General features: G+C 38.0%; 1 protein-coding gene across 2 annotated transcripts in view; it reads right to left on the minus strand.

Annotated features, from left to right (window-relative positions):
- KCNIP4 (potassium voltage-gated channel interacting protein 4) overlaps window positions 1–16,421 on the minus strand; it is a 407,041-nt gene extending 390,620 nt beyond the window's left edge. The window contains exon 1 of one of the 2 annotated variants that reach the window (XM_027642611.1): window positions 16,291–16,421. In XM_027642611.1, the coding sequence (XP_027498412.1) occupies window positions 16,291–16,351 (61 nt within the window). In that variant the 5' untranslated portion in view covers window positions 16,352–16,421. The remainder of the gene's footprint in view (window positions 1–16,290) is intronic. The other variant, XM_027642605.1, reaches the window with a different exon arrangement.
- Window positions 16,422–20,195: the final 3,774 nt, after the last annotated feature.

Here is a 20,195-nt window from a genome sequence, read left to right on the forward strand (position 1 = left end):
TGTGTGTGTGTGTGTGTGTGTGTGTGTGTGTGTGTGTGTGTGTGTGTTGGGGTTTTTCTGCTTAATTTTTACTCATGCAACAAATGCTTGCAAACCATGTTAAGTTGATACTACGTTTTAAGAATGAGCAAGTCTTATGCAATACCATTCTTGTCTACAAGGAAGAGAGGTCTGAAAAGTACGAACATTTCAGTTCATACTTTTGCTTCAAACATTTTAATATGTTTTTCATTAACACAATAGTTTTTAGTAATAAAATTTAAGAACTAAATGTTCCTTTTTCCATCAGCATAAAAAACCAGACACAAAACCATATCAGGATATCAGTATCCCACCTAGCACTAAAGACAAAACTTCAAGTTAGGTGAAAATTTCCTGTATTTTCAACTAAAGATGAAGAAGAAAATTTTCTGGCTTATAGTATGATACAATCACCAAATATTTTTCTTTATAAAACAGGCTAATATTGACCTAAGCTCAACTGAGCAGCTCCCTGTGTTCAACTAGTAACTGCAAAATTCTTTGACTTCACTGGAGACATCTCCTCTATGCAAGTTAATGCACAGTCTTACAGCATCTGACTGCATTTCTTAAGTGGGTCATTATGTAATATCTAGATGCTGTTGCTGTGGGCTGTAACACATAGGAAACTTTCAAAATCACTTAAAGTGAAAAATGCTGAAGAGCTCTAGAACCCCTAATCTGGTTTACATTTTCCCTGGGAAAAGATGACAGCTTAGCAGGCATCCCAGCCTTAGGTTTTGAAAAATTCTGCAAACCCCAGTATCTTTATTTTACCCTACACCAGTATTTTTATATTACTGCTCAGTTCATTTTGGGGGTACTATAGATGCACAACACCATCAAGCACAATACACACAGACACAGCGAAACAGAAAATGCAATTATTTTTGTTTCCTTTCATGCATATGCGTACAGATCCAACATTTCCACACTGATGGCTCAAACCTCCAGCTATGGATGCTCACCTAGGCCTCTAAAGGATCTTCAAAAAACCAGGCAACCAACAAGGTTGAACAGACAGATCAAGAGCTCTAGAGAAATGACAAAAAGAATAGATCCTATTCTAAAGCGTACAAAACTAGCAGAAGTCTTAACAGATAAGGAAACTATATTAACTCAACAGTTCATTCTCAAAATTAGCTTCAGGTAGATCATGCTTGAGTGCCTACATCTTGGAGTATATATTAAAGAAAACTACTTTTTGGTGTGTCTGTGCAGTGCTCTAGCTGAGAACTGAATTACTTAATGCTGAACACCTAAAACCACTCATTTCCAACCCATGAACTGTTGGTTAAGTGCATCTTGCACTGCAGAACCACTCCCAATTTAATATATAACTGTAATCTTCCCTGCCACTTGCTTAAAAATATTCATCCAGTTTCTCTTCTCCTCTGTGAGAGCCACTCCTGAAATAACTTCTATATAAAGACTATGCATAGAAATGTAAGCAAAGATGAAAAATACAAAGAAAAATCCACAAGTACCCCAAAAAATTTAACTACAGTTAATGTACACTTCCAAAAAAAATTTTGTCCATTTCAGTCCCAGGATCACAAAATGGTTGAGATGGGATGTACCTTTAGAGGTCATCTGGTCCGTATTCAAGAAATTGCAAGGTGTAGTTTTTGAGCTTGAAAATATGGCAAAGATGAAATTAAGTTAATTTGGCATTGTGGCTATTTCTATTAGCAAACAGTGCTAATACTAGACTTCAAAGCCATAGTGGGCAAGAAAACTCTACCCAATGGCTACATTCAAACTCCAAAATAACTCAAAAACAGTCTTGAAACATTCAACAAGTTGTACTTTGGCCCAGTATTTTAAAAGTTTTGACTCCAGTGCCATAATAAACTAACGTGAAGTAACATAATTTATAAAAATAGTCAAATGTCACGCAAATAGTCAAATTACTATTTGCAGTGCTATTGACTTAATTTTCTCTCTGGGTTTTTACTGACTCTGTATATTCTCTCTGGAAAAGCAAATGCATCCTGAAACACAGAAATTACAAGAATTTACCAGGATGTGTCCGCATTAGGATGCGGAACTGTCTGCAACACAGCCAATCTAAGACTGTATTTACCAAGTCTAGCACTGAAACTGTAGTACACATCATATGTATTCTGCTTTTAAAATCTCCAATGTTTATTTTTGACACAGCTATACATTTTCCTATTCAAGAAGGCATTTCACTGATGGCAGTTCTGTAATATGTTCTGCACATGTGCTTTTACAGTCACTACTACACGAGCAGCCTGAGTACACACAAAAAGAATTAATTGTAAATTGTCAATCAAGCAAGTGATAGCAGCTATCAGATAATGAGAAGCAGCTACTGTGCAGTGAAGCTGATGCTTAGTGATTGTGATTAGATGTTAAGAAAATCTCTGACAGAAAATTTGGTTCTAAAAAGACATAATTTTGGTGATATTAATATAGTAAATCCTAAAATAAGTAGACCTAATCTTTAACAAACATCCCTAAAATATTAGGATGGTACCTAAGCAAGTCTCCATCAATTCCCTGAGCTAGAAAGGATCACATTTGAATCCTGTAAAAGAGATAAAAAGTGCTACAACAAACTCACACAATTTCTGGGACCCAGAGAATGGGAAAATTCCCACAGTGTTGACATATGGACACATTAGGTTTTCCATTCAGATCAGGAACATACTGTCAGAAGTCCCATAATGGTTCACATCATGGAATGCACTTGGAATGCACAACGTGGATTCTTTCAGGTGAAAATAAACGGGTAGATGTGTTCCAGAAGCTCACTTAATGCACTAAAAATATTAGCAGGCATTTAGTCAATCCAACTAGACTAGAGCTAGTCTGAAGTGAAACCCTGTAAAAATTCTTATTCACTATTACTCATTAGCCCCATTTCACACTGCTATTCTGAGCTACTATTTCCCATATTTGAGCATAGCCCAAATTCACAGATTGACGAAATTACTATTTTTCTACTAAGACTTCTCAATTTCATTTCTCTGTCACTTGTGAATTATTCTTCAAGACTTCAGAAAATGTCCAGTAATTTTACTTTAAGATGGTGAGAATTCTAATCAAAAAGCATTGTGAACCTATCATCCAAGAATAATGTAGTTCTCCCCTTCTCAGTATTATCAAAGGCACGTGATTACTGGCTTAGGAATTTAATAAAAGAGTAATGATTAGACTAATAAAAAGTTATACAGGAATAACAACAAATAGAACTCACTCACTGTGTACTTTATATCCAGCTAAGGTCAACAAAACTGTTCTGAAGGAATAGGGCAATGCTAGCCTGATAAACTTGTAGAAAACTTAAAATTTAAAGGGAGAATAAATGCCATGAAGACAATGACATGCAATGTCACCTAGTATAAAATATACTAGTTGTGATGAATGCTAGCAAAGTAAGCGAAGACCAAAATCAAAATAGTGTGAAATCACCAAGTGCACAGAAAAGAAGATAATGTTATATATTAATGTAAAAATCAAGTGTACTATAGTGTACTATATGGTACATTATGTCCTCCATGGGGAGATCTGGACTGGTCAAGCGTAGTGGTGCTCAGGGACAGCCCAAGTTTGCAATGTCAGTATCCTCACTGGCCTATGCTCTCTCTAGCAGTGACATCTAGTCTGGATGCCTCTATCTACCCATCAAGAGAAGATCTATCGATCCTAGAGAAAACCATATGCTCAGACACTGGAAGAAGAGTTTGGGAAGGTGGGGAGGAGTGGGGGAAAATAACAAACTTTGTTTTAAACATCTACATGCTATTTTTGCTCAGGGTAAAAAAACCCTGATAATAAATCAATCAGCTCTTTTGCTAACATCTTTGACAGCTCAAGCTGGAATAAGTTGAAGTATAATAAGGAATTTCATTAAATTCCATTCTACTTTTTCTACAGTCCTTAGTGGGACAGAGCAGCAGAGCTGAGTTCAGGGTGCTTGGGGGTGCTCCTGCCAGACCACTCCACCCTCTGTAGTTATAAAACCTCAGTCGACAAGCACGTCCCCAGGAGATTTCACTGCCAGTGAATTTCACCTACACACCACGGAGGCCAGAGGGATTTCTCTACGAGCAGAAGTTGTAAAAACGAAAGTTTAAAAACAAATGAATTTTCCCAGCAAAGCCAATGAAAGGAATGCTGATTGCTTTAAAGCCAGAGCACCAGCTCCATGCCTCCAGAGGGCTGCCTGATAAAAGTCTCTGCCTGGGCTCGTTAAAACAGCTTTATCACATCTCACAACTGAATTCAAACATACAGTTTAATTTATTAACATCCACAGACCAGTTATCACAGAACTCTCCTGGAACTACAAGCTTAAAGAACCATATCCCTAAACTATCAAAGTATAAAAATGCATTTGGAAAAGACAGATAATAAATCCTCTATGGTCATTTGTATGCTAGTGCCATTCTAACGGTGGTTTTAATCAGGCAGTGGACAAAAGTTAAATACTTTTGGAGTATGTACACCAAAAATCACAACTAGAAAGGCTTAAGCTGGTATAAAAGTTGAAATATATGACATCTTTCTTGACTAAAGCCTCCTAGATACATCAGCCTTGAAAAATGAGAGAGAAATGAGCACATCCTATTTTATCATTATAATAACATTTAGTAAAGACACTCATAAAAGCGGAGGCACATCTTATCAAATGTGAGATGGTACAGCACTGATAAAAATAATCTGAATAAGAAGTGTTTGAAACTTCAAAAGCTTTGCTATTGCCTGTGACATTGACTTTTCATGTTAAAAAATTGTTTAAAGTAACTGTCTTCAGTTTTTATTTATGGAAGAGAGAACTAAGAAGTTCATGCGGCATATCAAATGTTTAAGAGCTAAAATATTCTTAGAAAAGATAGAGTTCATAAAAAGGTCACTGACAAAGTTTTCTTTCTGAAGATCCAAATCCAATAAATAGCTGGAAAGCAAGTGCAAGTTGAAGCTGTGCTTCTGTATTTTATTTATTTGGAATATCTGTTCTGATCATAAAAGAGAAGTTCTGGAGGCCCTTGAGATTCCCTGCAGTCTTTCATCAAGCTTCCCATAGAAATGAGGGAAAGTTAATGGTTGTTATTTCTAGCAAAACAATGATTCCTACCTCATCCCAAATTTTTGAGAGTAGCTTCATACAAAGGTAAAAACTTTGTGCAGTGCAAGGATGTAAATCACTATACAGTGATTCTCCTTAGACTCAAGAGGAACTGGGAGCTGCTGATCTCATCTCTATGGAAGCAATAACTTCTACAGAGTTCTTTTAGGATGGGAGGAATTACCATCAACAGGGGCAAACTGGAATCTCTTCTTTATGTGAAGCAGAAACACCTGAAATTAAGTTGAAATCTGTACCCTACTTTTAATACTCCAATTTCAAGCACTGTAGTCAGTAAACTTCCAACAAGTTTGGAAGTTAGAATATGAAAAGCAGCACTCAAAAATTAGCTATCATTTGTAAAGGATAATATACAAGACATCAAGTAAATTTCCAGAGGAATAATCTATCTTGTAGAAACAGAATGGAAAAAAACTGTTTAGGTGACAACTGTGTATCTGGGAAGTCTGCCACTGCTGAACATGCTACATCACAGGCTGAGGACAGGTGGAAGGCTGCTGTGGAAAGGACAGCAGCTCATACATTAAAGTATAAACAAGACAAAAATTTAAGACATACCAAATAATGGTTTTGTCCTATTCAGTACCATATTTTATCCATTTTGGGTATCAGGCTTTAAATGTCAGAAGGCTTACTTTAGAACTAGGAAAAAGTTTGTAGCAGGAAAGACAAAATCCGTAATAGATTAAGTGGCAATGTCATGGAGCTCCCAGTAGCAAATACCCAGAACTGTAAGTACATTAAACAAAAAGCTATCTGAACGACCACATAAGTAAGTATTTGAATTCTGCCTTGGGTAAAAAGAAAGACTTCTCTACTTCTCTTCCAAACTATTTCTCAATGATTCCATGTTTTATATTGCTTTTATCTGAAAAGTACAAATGAAATTCAATGTATCGGAATTTTTGAGCTGGATTTTGCATCAGCCTTCTGCCCTGAGTAGGCTGTCTGGATTACATACAGTTGTATGTAGTCAGCCCAGTTAGTCACTGTCTGCCTAGCATTCAGAGACAAAGGCATAGAAACTTGACTGAGTATATGCCTATTTATTTTGTCCTCAGCCAGAAAATTCACAGCTTTATAGTAGTGTTGGGATATTTTATAAAAATACAAGTTTCCCAAATGAAAATATTACACAAAAATCTCAGCATTCCCTTAACAACTTTTATTTCCTAGAAAGCAAATTCTAAGTGATTCTTAGAAGTTGCCATTTTGGTGATTCGAATTAGAAATATTCTCCAGTACTTTGAGTAGGTAAGCAGACTCTCTTTAGATATCTCTATTTGTTTCTCTGATTCCTTTCCATTATATTAGCATGGCAAGATTACATTAACATTACAAGGTGTATTGTCATTATAGTTGTGTATCCTCTACAGCCACATTTTTGGTTTATGAAATTATGGACTATGCAGGGAGAGAGAAAAGCTTTGTTTCTTCCCTTCTTTGTGATAGGTTTCAGAATCTGATGGACTAAAGTCACCTGTTCAAACGCTGATGAGCAAGTACCTTTCTTAAGGGTAACAGGATGATTCTCAGTTGCAAATGCTGCACTGTACTGGCAAGATCAGGGCTTTTAATCATAATGAAACAAGCACTGATGTATCCAAAAGATCTATATTAATTGCTTAAGTGCAAGGTGCTTTAATCAATACGCAGCCTTCCTGGAATGTGAAACCATTGTTTTAGTATTATTACAACAAGAAACTGGTATCTGTTCATCTAATGAACTCTGTTTACCATTGAATACACATTTATTCTAACACTACACCTGCAGAATGGAAAATATATTGTCTACACAAACAGCACTGTAAGTTGCTACTTACCAAATAGTGCTTTAATAATGCCATTAACTTATTCTTTTCCAGTGAGGAATCAGTCTCTTAACTGACAGCATTTCTGTACACATTCTTTGTGATGTAGCTTACACGAAAACACATCATTAATGTTTTGGGTTCTTGAAAAGAAAAACATGCACAAAAAAGCCTACTTTCTTCTGAATTCTTTAATTGAAAATGTCCTAATAGATTGCCTAGTAGCAATTTAAGTGCTGTTGATTAAAGTGACTGCTGATAAAACATCACTTAATAAGATATTAGAAATTTACTGACACCTTTTAGATAGTTTTACATTCCACTCTGAACAGGTCAAAATGTTCTTGCTTTTTTCTAAGCATAGGCAGTAAAGTAAAACATACAGTTAAATTATGAGTAGAGGTTTGTTTTTTTGAATACGTGGGGTTTAGGTGAACATCTTCCATACCTTTAGGAAAGAGAAAAGTTACTGCTTCTTAAGAAGTCTAGGGAGACTCAAAGACCTTAGATATAGGAAGTGATCTTTATAAGTTTATGTTGAAATACAAAATTGCTTCTCTCTATTTTATTATCAGAAAATTAGCTGAATGCAAACAAAAGGTGTAACTGACACAAAGATTTTTATGAGTCTAAATAATGTCTAAATACTGTTCAACCCTGAAAGTTAAGTAATTAAGCAAGATATTGAAGTATGAATCTGTATAATTTTAAGTCCTGCTAGTTCATATTTTTAATAAAGATTTAATGTACTAGAGGGGAAACTTGACATCAGATGTGCCATGTAAAGAACTAGGTCATTATCCCCTCAGTTATGTCTGTTTCCTCCTCACCTTAACCTCCACCTACTATTTTTCCTCCAAGTCTATCAGAATTTCATTTTATATAAAACATGCATTAGAAACCTACCAATTACACTGGAGGCATTACCTCCTCTCCTCTCCTTTCATTGATAATCAAGCAGCATAACCTCAAAATGACATCCATCTGAGGAAAAAGATTATACAAAACAGGTGAGAAAGTGCTCATTTAGCAGAGGGGTTCACATGTACCTTCTAAGTGACAAGGAGAGAGAGAAGTAGGAGCCATTGCCTGAAAGAGTTGGAGTTGTCAATCTCCTGCAAAGAGAATCTTCATCACCATGTAATAGCAGGCAGAAAGGGCAAAACCTACCATCTATCCACCAACCCATCCTGATCTTTGACCTCCTCTTTCCCATCTCCCATGTAGAGAAACAAATTCATAGTCGTAGAGACGGAGACTGAAGCAAACAATGACAGATCCCGGCCACAGAAGTGGCTCATTTTCCCAGTTCTGGGAGATGACTGCACAATGTTGCATATTTCAAAAAGCAAAACAGGAAAACCCCACTTCATCACCATCATAAAGATCAAAGAATGACACAGTATATAAAGTAGACCTAGTTACTGAAACAACAGCATGAAATTCTCTGTATCTTAATCATACTGCACATCCTCACAACTTGCATATCTACTTTGTTTTATTATATTTTTTTCCTTAGGTATCTTGGATTTGGTAAACTGCAGATCCTGGCTGTGCAGAAATCAGGGCAGCACCTAAGAGGCAGTGTGTGTATGTCAATTACAGCATCTTTTTAAAAATAACAATGAACTTTAATGTGTACTTGTCTCAGTTACCAGCAGGTGGATGCTGCCAGCACACAGCACCTGGAACAAACAGTCTGGATTTATCTTTCTCTGTTGACAGCATTACAACGGGTGATACTTTTTATTATGCTGCATCAGAGAGCACAACAGAATAACCTCAAATGTCCATAAATCAACATGGAAAATAATACACAGAATAGAAAGAGTGTAGTCAGAATGATTAAGGACATCTGGTATCACCTGGTTAAAACCACCTACACTGTCAAAACTCAAGACCTATGGTGATCTGAGGAAGCACCTATCATACTGCTAACAGCACACAGTGAAGCAAAACATGATTCTATGGTTGGGTCCCCTTGATATACATATTTTATATTATTTTATATTATATTCTTTCATATTATTTATATATTATATTCTTTAAGGATTTTTCTCCTACTTATTTTAAGATAAACAGAATTCAATTATCTCCACCTAAAGGCAACAGAACAGCAGATCCTCAAGTCTACTTGCTCAGATACCACTGAAGCCCCACACATGAACGGCATTCCTTGATCTCTGTCCTCTTCTTTCTTTTAACTGCTCAGGCAGGGACTGTAATCCCACAGTGTACTTTTCATTCTCCCAACAACCATCTGCACTGGGAAACCACATGCACACAGCCAAGGATATTCCTGCCAGCAATGGGGGTTCCCTGGACCATCTTAGCACCTGGACATGGAGGGAGCACTTGCTGCTGGAAAATGCCAAGGAGTGGCTGATGCAACATGCTTTGGCACAATAAAACAGTCTCAAAAAAGGTCAGTCCTTTCTACGGTATTCTTTGAAACTGTGGCTGCAACATTCATGCAAAAAAAAAAAAAAAAAAAGCATTATGGTAGTACTGGCCCAGGTACTTTGATAATACGATTATAGATTGTTAATTTATGGTATTTAGCATGAACACAGACATCTCTACATATTATAAAATTCCAAACCTCAATGTTCATTTACAATAATGCTTGTATCTCACAGATGTTATATATAGAGTGTGACTTTCAAAAGATCATAATTTCAAGTTGCATCACATAAGTATGTTAAAATTAAAAAAATCAAACTTTTTCCTCCTTTCCAACTTACTTCAAGTATTTAGGATATTGTCCATTTAGAATAGATCTTTTCTTCATATAATGTTTACCCTTTGTTTGGCACAATATTGTCTTTCAGTGTATTTTAATGACATTACATTGTATGTTATAATAAAAAGTTCTAAGTCAAATAACTACATTTAATTTTAAAAATGAGAAATCCTTATTCATTGCAATTATTTCCACAGGTATGAAAGGGTTTAGGAATAGTCCTGATAATCAGACGACTTACTGTGATGAAATGCTGTTCTGGTTGTTTCCACTGCGAAGAATCAGACCCATCATCACACTTTATGGTTACTGTCTACCTTTCTAATAAATCCTAAATGTTTCTTCTGGCTTATTAACAGAAGTTTGATTCAAAAATAATGAGAAGATTTACTATACTAGAGCCTAATGACTACAGTGATATTCATCAAAATTCTCTCTGCTGGAAAGGTAACTGAAAATTGTGAGAACAAGAAAAGGTATCAGCAAAATTGGTCTTTTTTCCTATCATTAAAATAGCAAACCCTTTCTTACTGACTGCATGAAATAGAGCAACAACCTTGCAGTCTGTGTCTTAGAACAGTCAAAGCCTTTAAGCTGGAATAACTCTTTCTAAGCTGTCACCACTTAGTCACTTCGTGGCATACTGCTGGAATGTGCTGTACAGTGCTAGGCATTTAACTGTGCTTGGGGATTACACATTATTTGCTGAAACACACCTCGTATACAAACAAAGATATTTTCTCCTATAATAAAATCCAAACATTTAAATGTGAATCATTGTTTTTAACAGGGCAAAGTGTTTATATTTTAAAATTCCCTATTATCATGCCTTCCACCTGTATTTCATTTCTCCAGTAGACACATAAGCACCTATAACTTTTATACCACTGTTTGTGTTGCTGCAGTATAAATTATAAACATACAACAGGGGATCACAGCTATAAACTGCACCTCTAAAGAAATCTGTTTTACATATGAAAAAGAATATAAAAGAGAAACACTATATTTATTTTCAGAATTCTTACAGAAAATTCCTTTTAATATCATATTAAGTCTCTGCTGGGCTGCCAGAAATAAAACACAGTATGTGTTCAAATTCTGTGTTTGGGTTTATTCTTAGAGGTGAATGGATTCAATATACTTTCAACCCAACTCCATACTTTAAACTGCTGCCAGTTTATAGCTGTCTACAGATCTCCCAAATTCATAAAAGCAAGTCTAGAGCCCAACCTCATCTGCTGCAGCATGCATGAAGGTGATAACACAGAAATGATCTCTCCTGTAGAGTGTGAGAATGGAAAATAATGTGAAAAAAAAGGTCAAACTATGATCTATGATTCCAAGCCTCCTGTAATTATTATTTTGTAATTGTATTAAGAACACCACAAAATAATTGGATTCCATGCTTTCCACAGTTATATAGACTTCAAAAAACATATATTCCATACACTTTTGCTTCTCTTCCACATTCCACCTGGTGTACTCAGTGGGAAATCCAGACCAAATACTGCCTAGCCATCAAAGCAATAGCAAGCAAAGATCTTGCCAGAGAAACCAGGATTCTGAAAGACAACTACTGTCAAAAAAACTAATGCCTATGTCAACCTTTTGTTCATTTCCTTTTGATGCAGCCACACATTATAGCTCAGGCCAAACACAGAGATGAACTATCTCATTAACCTCACCTATTAACTATCTCCACCTGCACTGCCACACTGTGCTCCAAAGAATGAAGGCTTTGATATCTGCACTCCTTATGTCCCAGAATAGGCTCAAGCCTATTAATTAAAGTGTGTGCTAATACAGAAGAGAATTCCAATTGGTTCAGATTATATTGACTACAACTACTGAAAAATTGATTTAGCTCCTTGACCTCCAAGACCACAACCTTGTGCCAATGTTTTCTCTCTCATCTCAAATAGGAGTAATGGCCTCTGCTAATAGGAGACAACAAATGGCCAGCATTGTTTGGCAAGGAAGATTTCAAATACAGTCTATTTTGGTCTTCGAAAGAAAGAGAGGACAAGCAGAATTGGGGAGGGGGTGGAGGGAGGATAGTAGGACAGCCTGGCAGTAATGCATATATCTGTGAAAGAGTGAAGCAATCAGGCGTTGTTGTATTTTTAGATACTTTCTTTTTCAAGCACCAAAGATTACGAATAAATCACAATGGCAAACTGAGAGGCTGAGATGGGATAGATTACAGCTGAATGCTGCACGGATCAAATATTCAGCTCCAACCCAAAGCAGAAGTCCTAAGTGCTTATCTGATACACTGTAAAAGCTTTCCATGACACACACTAGATACTTAGATGACTACACTAACTGCTAGATACCATATCTGCCTCTATATATTTTCTGATGTCTAAAAACACCTGGGAAGCATCAGTTCTCTAGGCCAAATATACCTGAAACTTGTCCAGATGTTCAGTTATTTATATATCAACTCTCTGATCGTGGGTAGTAACCCTGAAACACAGAATAATGAATAAGAAAGCTGTATTTTGTGAAAATTTATATTTACATGATTTAAAATTGATTTTGATGGAAAGCCAAGGTATTTTCAGCATTTACATCAAATATGACTCTATACTAGAATTTTGCACTTCTTTACACACTCACTGAATAGAGGAATCAGAAATGGAGGCAGAATCCAAACTTTATGCAGAGGCTTTTGCCGCAGACAGTTCTCCCACCCTGTAGGAGCAGAATGTATATTTTACACTTAAAATATTTGCATCTATTTGCAAGTGCATGATACATATACCTCCTTTCTTAGATCACGAGTCCATTTAATTTATTCCTTCCCTTGTGTATTTGCAGATTTCACACAAAAAATGTGGCATTTGGAAGCAGCATTTCTAGCACAGAAACGCTAGTCTAGACAAGATGGTCCAGCACCCTGTCCACATGAATCTTGAAACTGTCCAATGATGAAGAGTGTTTAGAGAAAAGAGATCATTAATAAAAACGTGACACTGACTTTTGACTGACAGCATGTTCTTTGGATGGAGCTCCTAGGCTTTGACACCGCTATCTTTCCTGACAGCTTTCACGCTGATATGAGTAGTGATGGAAATCACTGGGATAGTCACTGCCTGTTTTTCATGGTGTTAGATGAATCCCAAATGGGATATAAAGAAATCGGTCCAACACATACCACCAATACATAATGAATTTTGTGTCTCAAGGTGTGAGATACAAAAGCTGTTTCCTTCTTTCCATCCTCCTACCTTTTCTTTTTTCCTGTAATTGTTTTCCATGACATTTTTTAATCACTTTCATGATTTTTCTTAGCATCTCCTTTCCTAAATTTCTATTTTCAGCTTTTTCAATACGTAATTTTTTGTCCTTTTTAGCACTGCTTCCCTTGTCTTCTAAGAATGCCTCAAACAACAAGAGTAAGTCATTCACTAGAAGCAAACGTGAGCACTATTGCACAAGAATCCCTCAGAGGTGTAGCAGAGAATACTTCACTCTAAGTAAACTTGAAGTTGGATAAACACTTCTTAATAGTACTCTTTGGTCTATCTTCTGTCCACAATGTAGAGATTACAGCCTCTTTCCTGACATGAAAAATTTGTGACTGCCCTGTCTAATCAGAGAAAATCTTCAAAACTTGTCATAAACGACACCGTGGCTTCTGTAAACATTTCTGTTGTTTGAATAAGGATGGGTATAGTGGTCAGCACAATCCCCATTCTGAATTCATCACACCCTAAAGCAAAGCAACCAGTTGCTGTGATAAAGTCTTATTCATATTTATATTCCCAACAGCTTAAGTTTGTCCTAGATATTGAACCCATGGGACATTTTGTGATTAAACTTGTTCTTACCCACACAAACTTTTACTGATAATCTCCTTCTGCTCTTCTCATTTTGCAAAGACACTGCATGCCTTTGCCCTGCAGCAGATGAGTTTTGGCTATCACTACCACAAATCCAACTATCTCATTGATAAAGGCTGTTTCATGGGGCAGGGGGGATGAAACAGTTCATCCTTACAATGGCTCAGTATTTAAGAGGGGACACATTCTGTTACTTCAACAACTCTCAGTGGTGCTCCAATTGACATTAACTTGAATGCCCTTGAATTAAAAGATGCTCTGCAACTTGCAAGAGTAAATGTAAGGGGAAGAGCAGCTGAAGGGAGGTGGAGTTCTTACCTGTTAAAAGGTAGAAAATGTTGTCTTTGTCATTAATAATTTTCATAATTTAATCTGCCTGTGTGTTGTTTGGGCTTCATTTAATTTGGAAAAATTAAATTGAGGAACAGTCACACTTTCTTTGGTTTAATTTTCTGGCTCTCATACACTAGCATCAAATCCCTGTAACAACTCTATTGTAGGCATTACCATTTAAAAACAACTAACATTTTAAACACTGATTCTATTTGAGAAAAAAATCCACCAAATGCTTCCTTATTAAAAATCCAACAGACTGGTACTCTCAGAAATGCTGGTGGTACTGAAAATGAGTTCAAAGTTTAGGAACCTGGAGGGAGACAGGAAGAGAGAGAGGAGAGAGAAGTTTGATGAAAAAGAGCCAAAATTGTGGAACGATGAACATAAATGAGCTCTCTTACGAAAGGAGGAAGCCCAGAGGAGTGAAACTAGACACTTGTTAGCTTCACATCACATCAAGCTAGTGATGAGATATAAGCTGAGTGGTGATCTAATGTCTGTCATTCTCCAAAAGAAAGGAGGTATTTCCTTTCAGCTCTGTCATTTTTATCTTTCCATGTTATTTTTCTAGCGTAAGAACTTATTTTCAAGAAATGTTTTTCCTACAGTAACTAAGGTTTCAGTCAGATTTCGGTTTTTATTCTAAAACAGTGCAAAAGTGTATCTTGATGCCTCTCAACATTGCAAGCTTAAAGTGAAATAAAGCTGTCATTAATTTCTAACAGTTATTGGGCTTGTATATTAAGAGAACCAAAATGGACAACACATCTAATGTGAAGCTCAACTGTAAAAATACCATCTTTCTATTTTATATTACTTGCATGACATGGATTCAGATCATATTTCCCCCGTATTTTATAGATGCTGTTACTGCTAACTATACCTATAAGAAAAATAGTAAGCTCTAAACTCTCTTTATGCTTCAACACCTATAATAATGATCCATAAACCAAATAATTCCTCAACAGCAGCTGTGCAAATCCATTGTGTCTAAATTATGACCTGTTCTGTATAGCCTGAACAGTCCTGCATGGTGGTTGCACAGGTAGCTAAGAGCCTGCCCAGTGTTTGTCTCTCATGATGTATGTTTAACGGAAAAACAGTTTGACTTTCAGACCTCTAACAGACTAGAGCTGTAAGGCTGACAGTGGTACGTGGAGGGAAGAGCCTTAACTACAACTTGTGGAAGAGCCTTAATTACAGGGGGTTAATTGGGGGCTTGGATCTGGAAAGCAGTGAGAAGTATCACAACACTTAGGTGGCTATGCCCCTTGCTGGATACCAATAACGACTAAGTAAACAATTGAGCTGATAGCACAGTCAATTACAAAAAGTTCCCCATCCCCAAAGTAGATGTTCTAATATCTTATCTGAAGGGCTACACACCCTAACACACTAAAAAAGCTGGGACATTAAGGAAAAAGAAAAATCAAGTACAATCCAACAGAGAACATGTGGCTGTGAACCTCTTTTAGGTGATTCTGAAGCATCAGAAATCAAGCAAAGGGTGGGATTACACTGTGTCTTTCAAGTAACTTGTTGGTAAGACTGCTCTTCTACACTGGCATCACAGAGTTTATAAGAAATCTAGCTACACAGCAAGAAACGTGAAATAGTTTTCCACCTTTTATAAGAAAACAAGTTTTTCCTGGTTTTGATTGCCTGTTTTGCAAAGTTTTTCATTAATTGTCCAACCACCTTCTGCTTAACCAGATACCTTGAAATGAACACCTTCCTCCACAACATCCTCTTACACATTGCACTCAAGCAGATTTATTTCTAAATAACTGGGGAAAAAACTCTTAACACTCCAGGAGTCACAATCACCGTGGAGGACAGCAAAGCATGCTTTCTCTCCTTCCCTAAAATTCAAGTTCTCTTCTAGCCTTTCTCAGGTGAATGTGCAACTGCAATTTGAGATATAGAGAAGAGAAAGACACCACACAGCCTTTGGCTTACCGGAAGAAGCTGGTCTCCATCAAATAGTTGTCATTTAAGCATCAGAAAGGTACAATGGAGACCAAAGCAGGGAGGTGTAAGTGGGATTGACCAAAATTACCTCCTGGGACTTGGGAACTGTGCATGGTTTGCCCGGGAGGTTCATACCCAGCCCTAAGTCATTTCAGCAAAGGCAAAAGTACCAGCTAGGTCTGAGCAGGCATCTTAGGGCGGGATTCGCAAAGCTCTGAGAGCTTCTTAGCCCGAGATCCCAGATATTAAGCGTTTGCTTACTGTCCCTGTAGCCACACGCGCACATTTGCCCCGACTGCACAGGTGTGTTTACCCCAGGCAGGCAGCTCCCCCCTCCCCGCCCCGCGCCAAGTTGCCAGACTTGCTGCTCGAAGGTGTGGGGCGAGACCCCCAAATAATTCCGAGGAGCAGCATCGCGTTCTCGCGCTGCCCGCGCCCTACCGCCTGTGGAGCTGGCCTCCTCCAGCTGCGCCGAGATGCTCTCCACTCTCCTCACGTCCATGCTTGGAGGCGGGAGGCGCCCGGAGCCGCGGCGGGAAAGCGCGGCAGCACCGCCGCGCCGGGGCGGCGGGAGCCGGAGCGGGGCCGCGGCGGAGCGGAGCAGGAGAGGAGCGGGAGCGGGGCCGGGCGCGGCGGAGCGGAGCAGGAGAGAGCGGGAGCGGAGCGGGAGCGGGGCCCCGCCTTGGCGGCGGCGCCTCCCCCGCCACCCGCGCGGCGCGGGGCGGGCTCGGCGCGGGGCTCCGGGCGCTCGCCCGCGGAGGCGCCGCCTCGACCCCTTCCTTCCTCACCCGCCGGCCGGGGGAAGGCTCCGTCTCCACTCGCTGCCCCGCCGGGCTCCTCTGGGCTCCTCCTGCCGCAGCGGGGCTGAGCCGGCACCTGCGCCCCGGGCCGGCTCGGGAGAAAGCCCCGAGCGAGAGTCCGGCAGGGCTGGGCCGGCCCCCCGCGCTGCTGTGCGGGAGCCCACAGGTGGTTCCCGCATCACCTGTAAGCCGCAGGCTGCCCGGGACCCTGACCGTCACCGAGCCGCGGCACAGGGGAGCTCCCATCGCAGCTGCGATCCGCGAACGCCTCTGTCAGGTTGGCCCAGGCTGGGAGCGCTCTCTGAGCCCGAGGGTGCATTTTGAAAGGGCTTAAAAAGGTTTTTATAAGGCACCTTCGTAACACCTCTAATTTATAAATGCCTACTGTGACACACCATTAGAAAATGCTTCCATAATGATAGTTCTCCTAGTTCAATATTACACAGATAATTTTTCAGTTATCTTTACGATTTCCTTTATGAATAGTGACTTGTTTCGGAAATCCCAATTCTTCTCATTGACTTCATTACAGTAATTTTTTTCAAAGCACATAAGGGTTGTAGGCTTACCTATCTAATACCTTATGTATTATTTTTGACATCTTATGTTATTATCTTGAAACTTTCATCATTAAAATTCATATAAGCTGAAATATGAAGAAGTAATTCCATTACCACATTGCCAAGTAATGCTTTGGGAGAGGACTTTTATCTTCTTCTGTTCCATGGGACAAACTGATGTCTATTTCGACTCCAAAATGGTGGAATGATTGAAGTCTTGAATGGACAGAGGTACCACAGGTTAGTATAACACTGGCCAAGAACAACACGATGATGAGTAGCTTCTGCCAAGTGTTCTTTTTTGATAAAAAAACGTTCACTGATGGAGGTTTAGGTAAGACTGTAGTGAGACAGGATTCAGAGTACTGTATGTGCCATATGACCTCAGAATATTTCCCTTCTGTAAGGTGAATCCTCTGATAGCCAGAATATGGCTCTTCTCATAAAATTCAAAGTAGTAAGAAGAGAGATCAGGATTTTATTCTATTATCATTATTTGAACTTACTTTGAAGCTAACTTTACAGAAAACTCTAATTTATCAGAATTTTGCAGGAGTCCTTGTCATCACATATATAGATTTTGAGAGTGAGACAATTCAGATTTACAACTGGCAATTCCCTTTGCTCTACACTAACACTGTATCATAACTCTGTGAGTTATGAAAACACTCTAAATATGCGTGAGCAGCTGGTCATAATAGAGTGAACTGAGGCAGGAATGGTAGTAATACATCAAGAATACCTTTGCAGTTGCCAGTTAAGCTATAGGTTCATCTCATGTCTTAGAAAGAATTACAAGTATGCAGCGCAACACAGAACGTAAGTGCCAGAAGTGCCTACCTGGTTTGTACAGATAACATAGCATGTGTCAATTCTATGATCAATTGTGTCTGAGGCAAAGAATAAAGAAAGTGACCCACATAAACTGAACTGTCTCCATAAATCTGCATATTTCTCTCAGTCTCATCTGCTTTATTTTTCTGCTTGCTCTCCTTGTTTCTGTCCACTTGGTCTTCGTCTCCTGTTCTTCTTGAAGGGCCTTGCTTGAAGTAATTCCCTCTGCATACTCTTTCCTTTTTGTTCTCTTCAGATTTAAATACTTGTTTTAGAAAAACTTCTTTCTCTAACTTCCTTTTAAATGTTCCCATTTCTTGGTTGTTCAGACCTGTTTGTTTTTTCTTACCTTGTAGATACCGCTTTCCCTTTTTCACCATCACTGCCAGTGAGATTTAAATTTTAGCATATTATTTATCATTTACTTACAAATTAGGGTTGCAGTACATAAAATGAAAGCCTATTTAAAAAGACCCTGGGAAAATCCTCAGTTAATAAAGATGTATAAAATTTTCTGGGGTCATAAGAACCATGGTAATTATAGAACTGTGCAGATTTTCAGCACCTGATTTAATTTTATCTAACTCCTGATTATGACAATTATTGGCAGTAATTGACAGACATAAAGATTAAATACATATCATTCTGATGTTCTATGTGAAACAAAATGTACGTCAGAATGTGGGGTTTTTCCAAACTTGCTTTAAAGGGCAAATTCTTTATTGTTTACCAAACCTGATTAAGTTTCCTCCAATTAGCATGTCAAGCCCATGTATCTGCTCTATATAACATTCAGTAAAAATTGACATCAACTGTGATTTCATCCCTTCTATATAATTACATTTTGACATATAATTGTATTTCTACGAATATAAAGTTTCATTCTAGTTTCTACTTTTCAAAATATGTAACTCCTTCCTTTCTTACTCATTTATTTCAAATATTTATTCTGGAGCTGAAGGTTGATAATACCTTAAGCATTATTTAATACGTCCATGTATAGATGAAGGTTTCTTTCAGTCCCTTATGATAAAATTTTAGTTTCTTCTTCTTGAAAATGTTAATGTAGTTTCCATCTAATTTCTTTAATTAGAATCTGAATCAGCATATTTCTGTTTGCCTCAAATGTAAACTAATTGGAAAGACTTAACATAATTATGATTCAGCGTGTCCAAGTTCAGATTTCCACATCTGTTTAAAATATGTAATATGTAAAATTAAGTGTTAAATCACAAAGCTAGAATAATGATCAAGGAGGTATTTTCTTCCAGAAGAGAAAAACAAATCATCTTTGGTGACTAAAAAACATTCATCGTAATTTCTAGTGGTAGCATGTTCTTATCGGGGAAGACCTGTTTTTTTCCTACCTATTTGTGTGGATGACAAAAGGCTCAGACCCAGAAAATTTGTCTCAATACTCAAAGATTCAGCTCTTTCAGTCTGTTCTGCTCCCTCACCTGTGGTTCCAGGACATCAGCAGTGGGTTAACACAGTAGCTCAGCTACCCTAATTATATTTACGCTAAGGAACTGAATAATTTATAATTAAGAAGTTGAATAGAACAAATATAAGCCAAAAGGATTCAACATGTACATGTTACTTTCTAGGCCTCCAGAGAAACCTTTTGTTTTTGCAGTGCTTCCTCTGCTGGAGAATGGCCCTCCAGGTGGAAGCTTTCTTGATTCCCAGAAGAATTCATCATTAGGTTATACTTTGTGACTGCATGTCACTTACAATGTTTTTCACAAGGAAAAACACCCAACAGCTAAATCAGTCTGTCACTTACTTCTAGGACAAATATTGTTCCTCCTCCAAAAAGTAATAAAATTTCATTTTGCTATTTTTTATTCAGGCATGAGAGAGAAAGTGTTCTTTATGCTAGAATAGATTTTAGGCATATTTTTGTTCTCAGAAATGTATTTTATTTATTTTTAAGTCATTCAGTGTAACAGTGTATCCTAAAAAAAACTTTATGTGTATTCTGTATTACAAAACATTAACAGTAATTTGGCCACACTCAAGTATTTAGTGTCTGTGATAAAGTAACTTGATAAAAATGAGAAGTCTCTGACACCTTTGGGAGTCCTCTGGCCCCCTCTTATGGGATTGTTGGGGCGGGTTGCAGGGTAGCCTCCGTGATGAAAAGCTGGGG

Source organism: Corapipo altera, unplaced genomic scaffold (genome assembly GCF_003945725.1).
Source record: "Corapipo altera isolate COAL_440 unplaced genomic scaffold, ASM394572v1 22, whole genome shotgun sequence".
NCBI classification, from domain to species: domain Eukaryota; kingdom Metazoa; phylum Chordata; class Aves; order Passeriformes; family Pipridae; genus Corapipo; species Corapipo altera.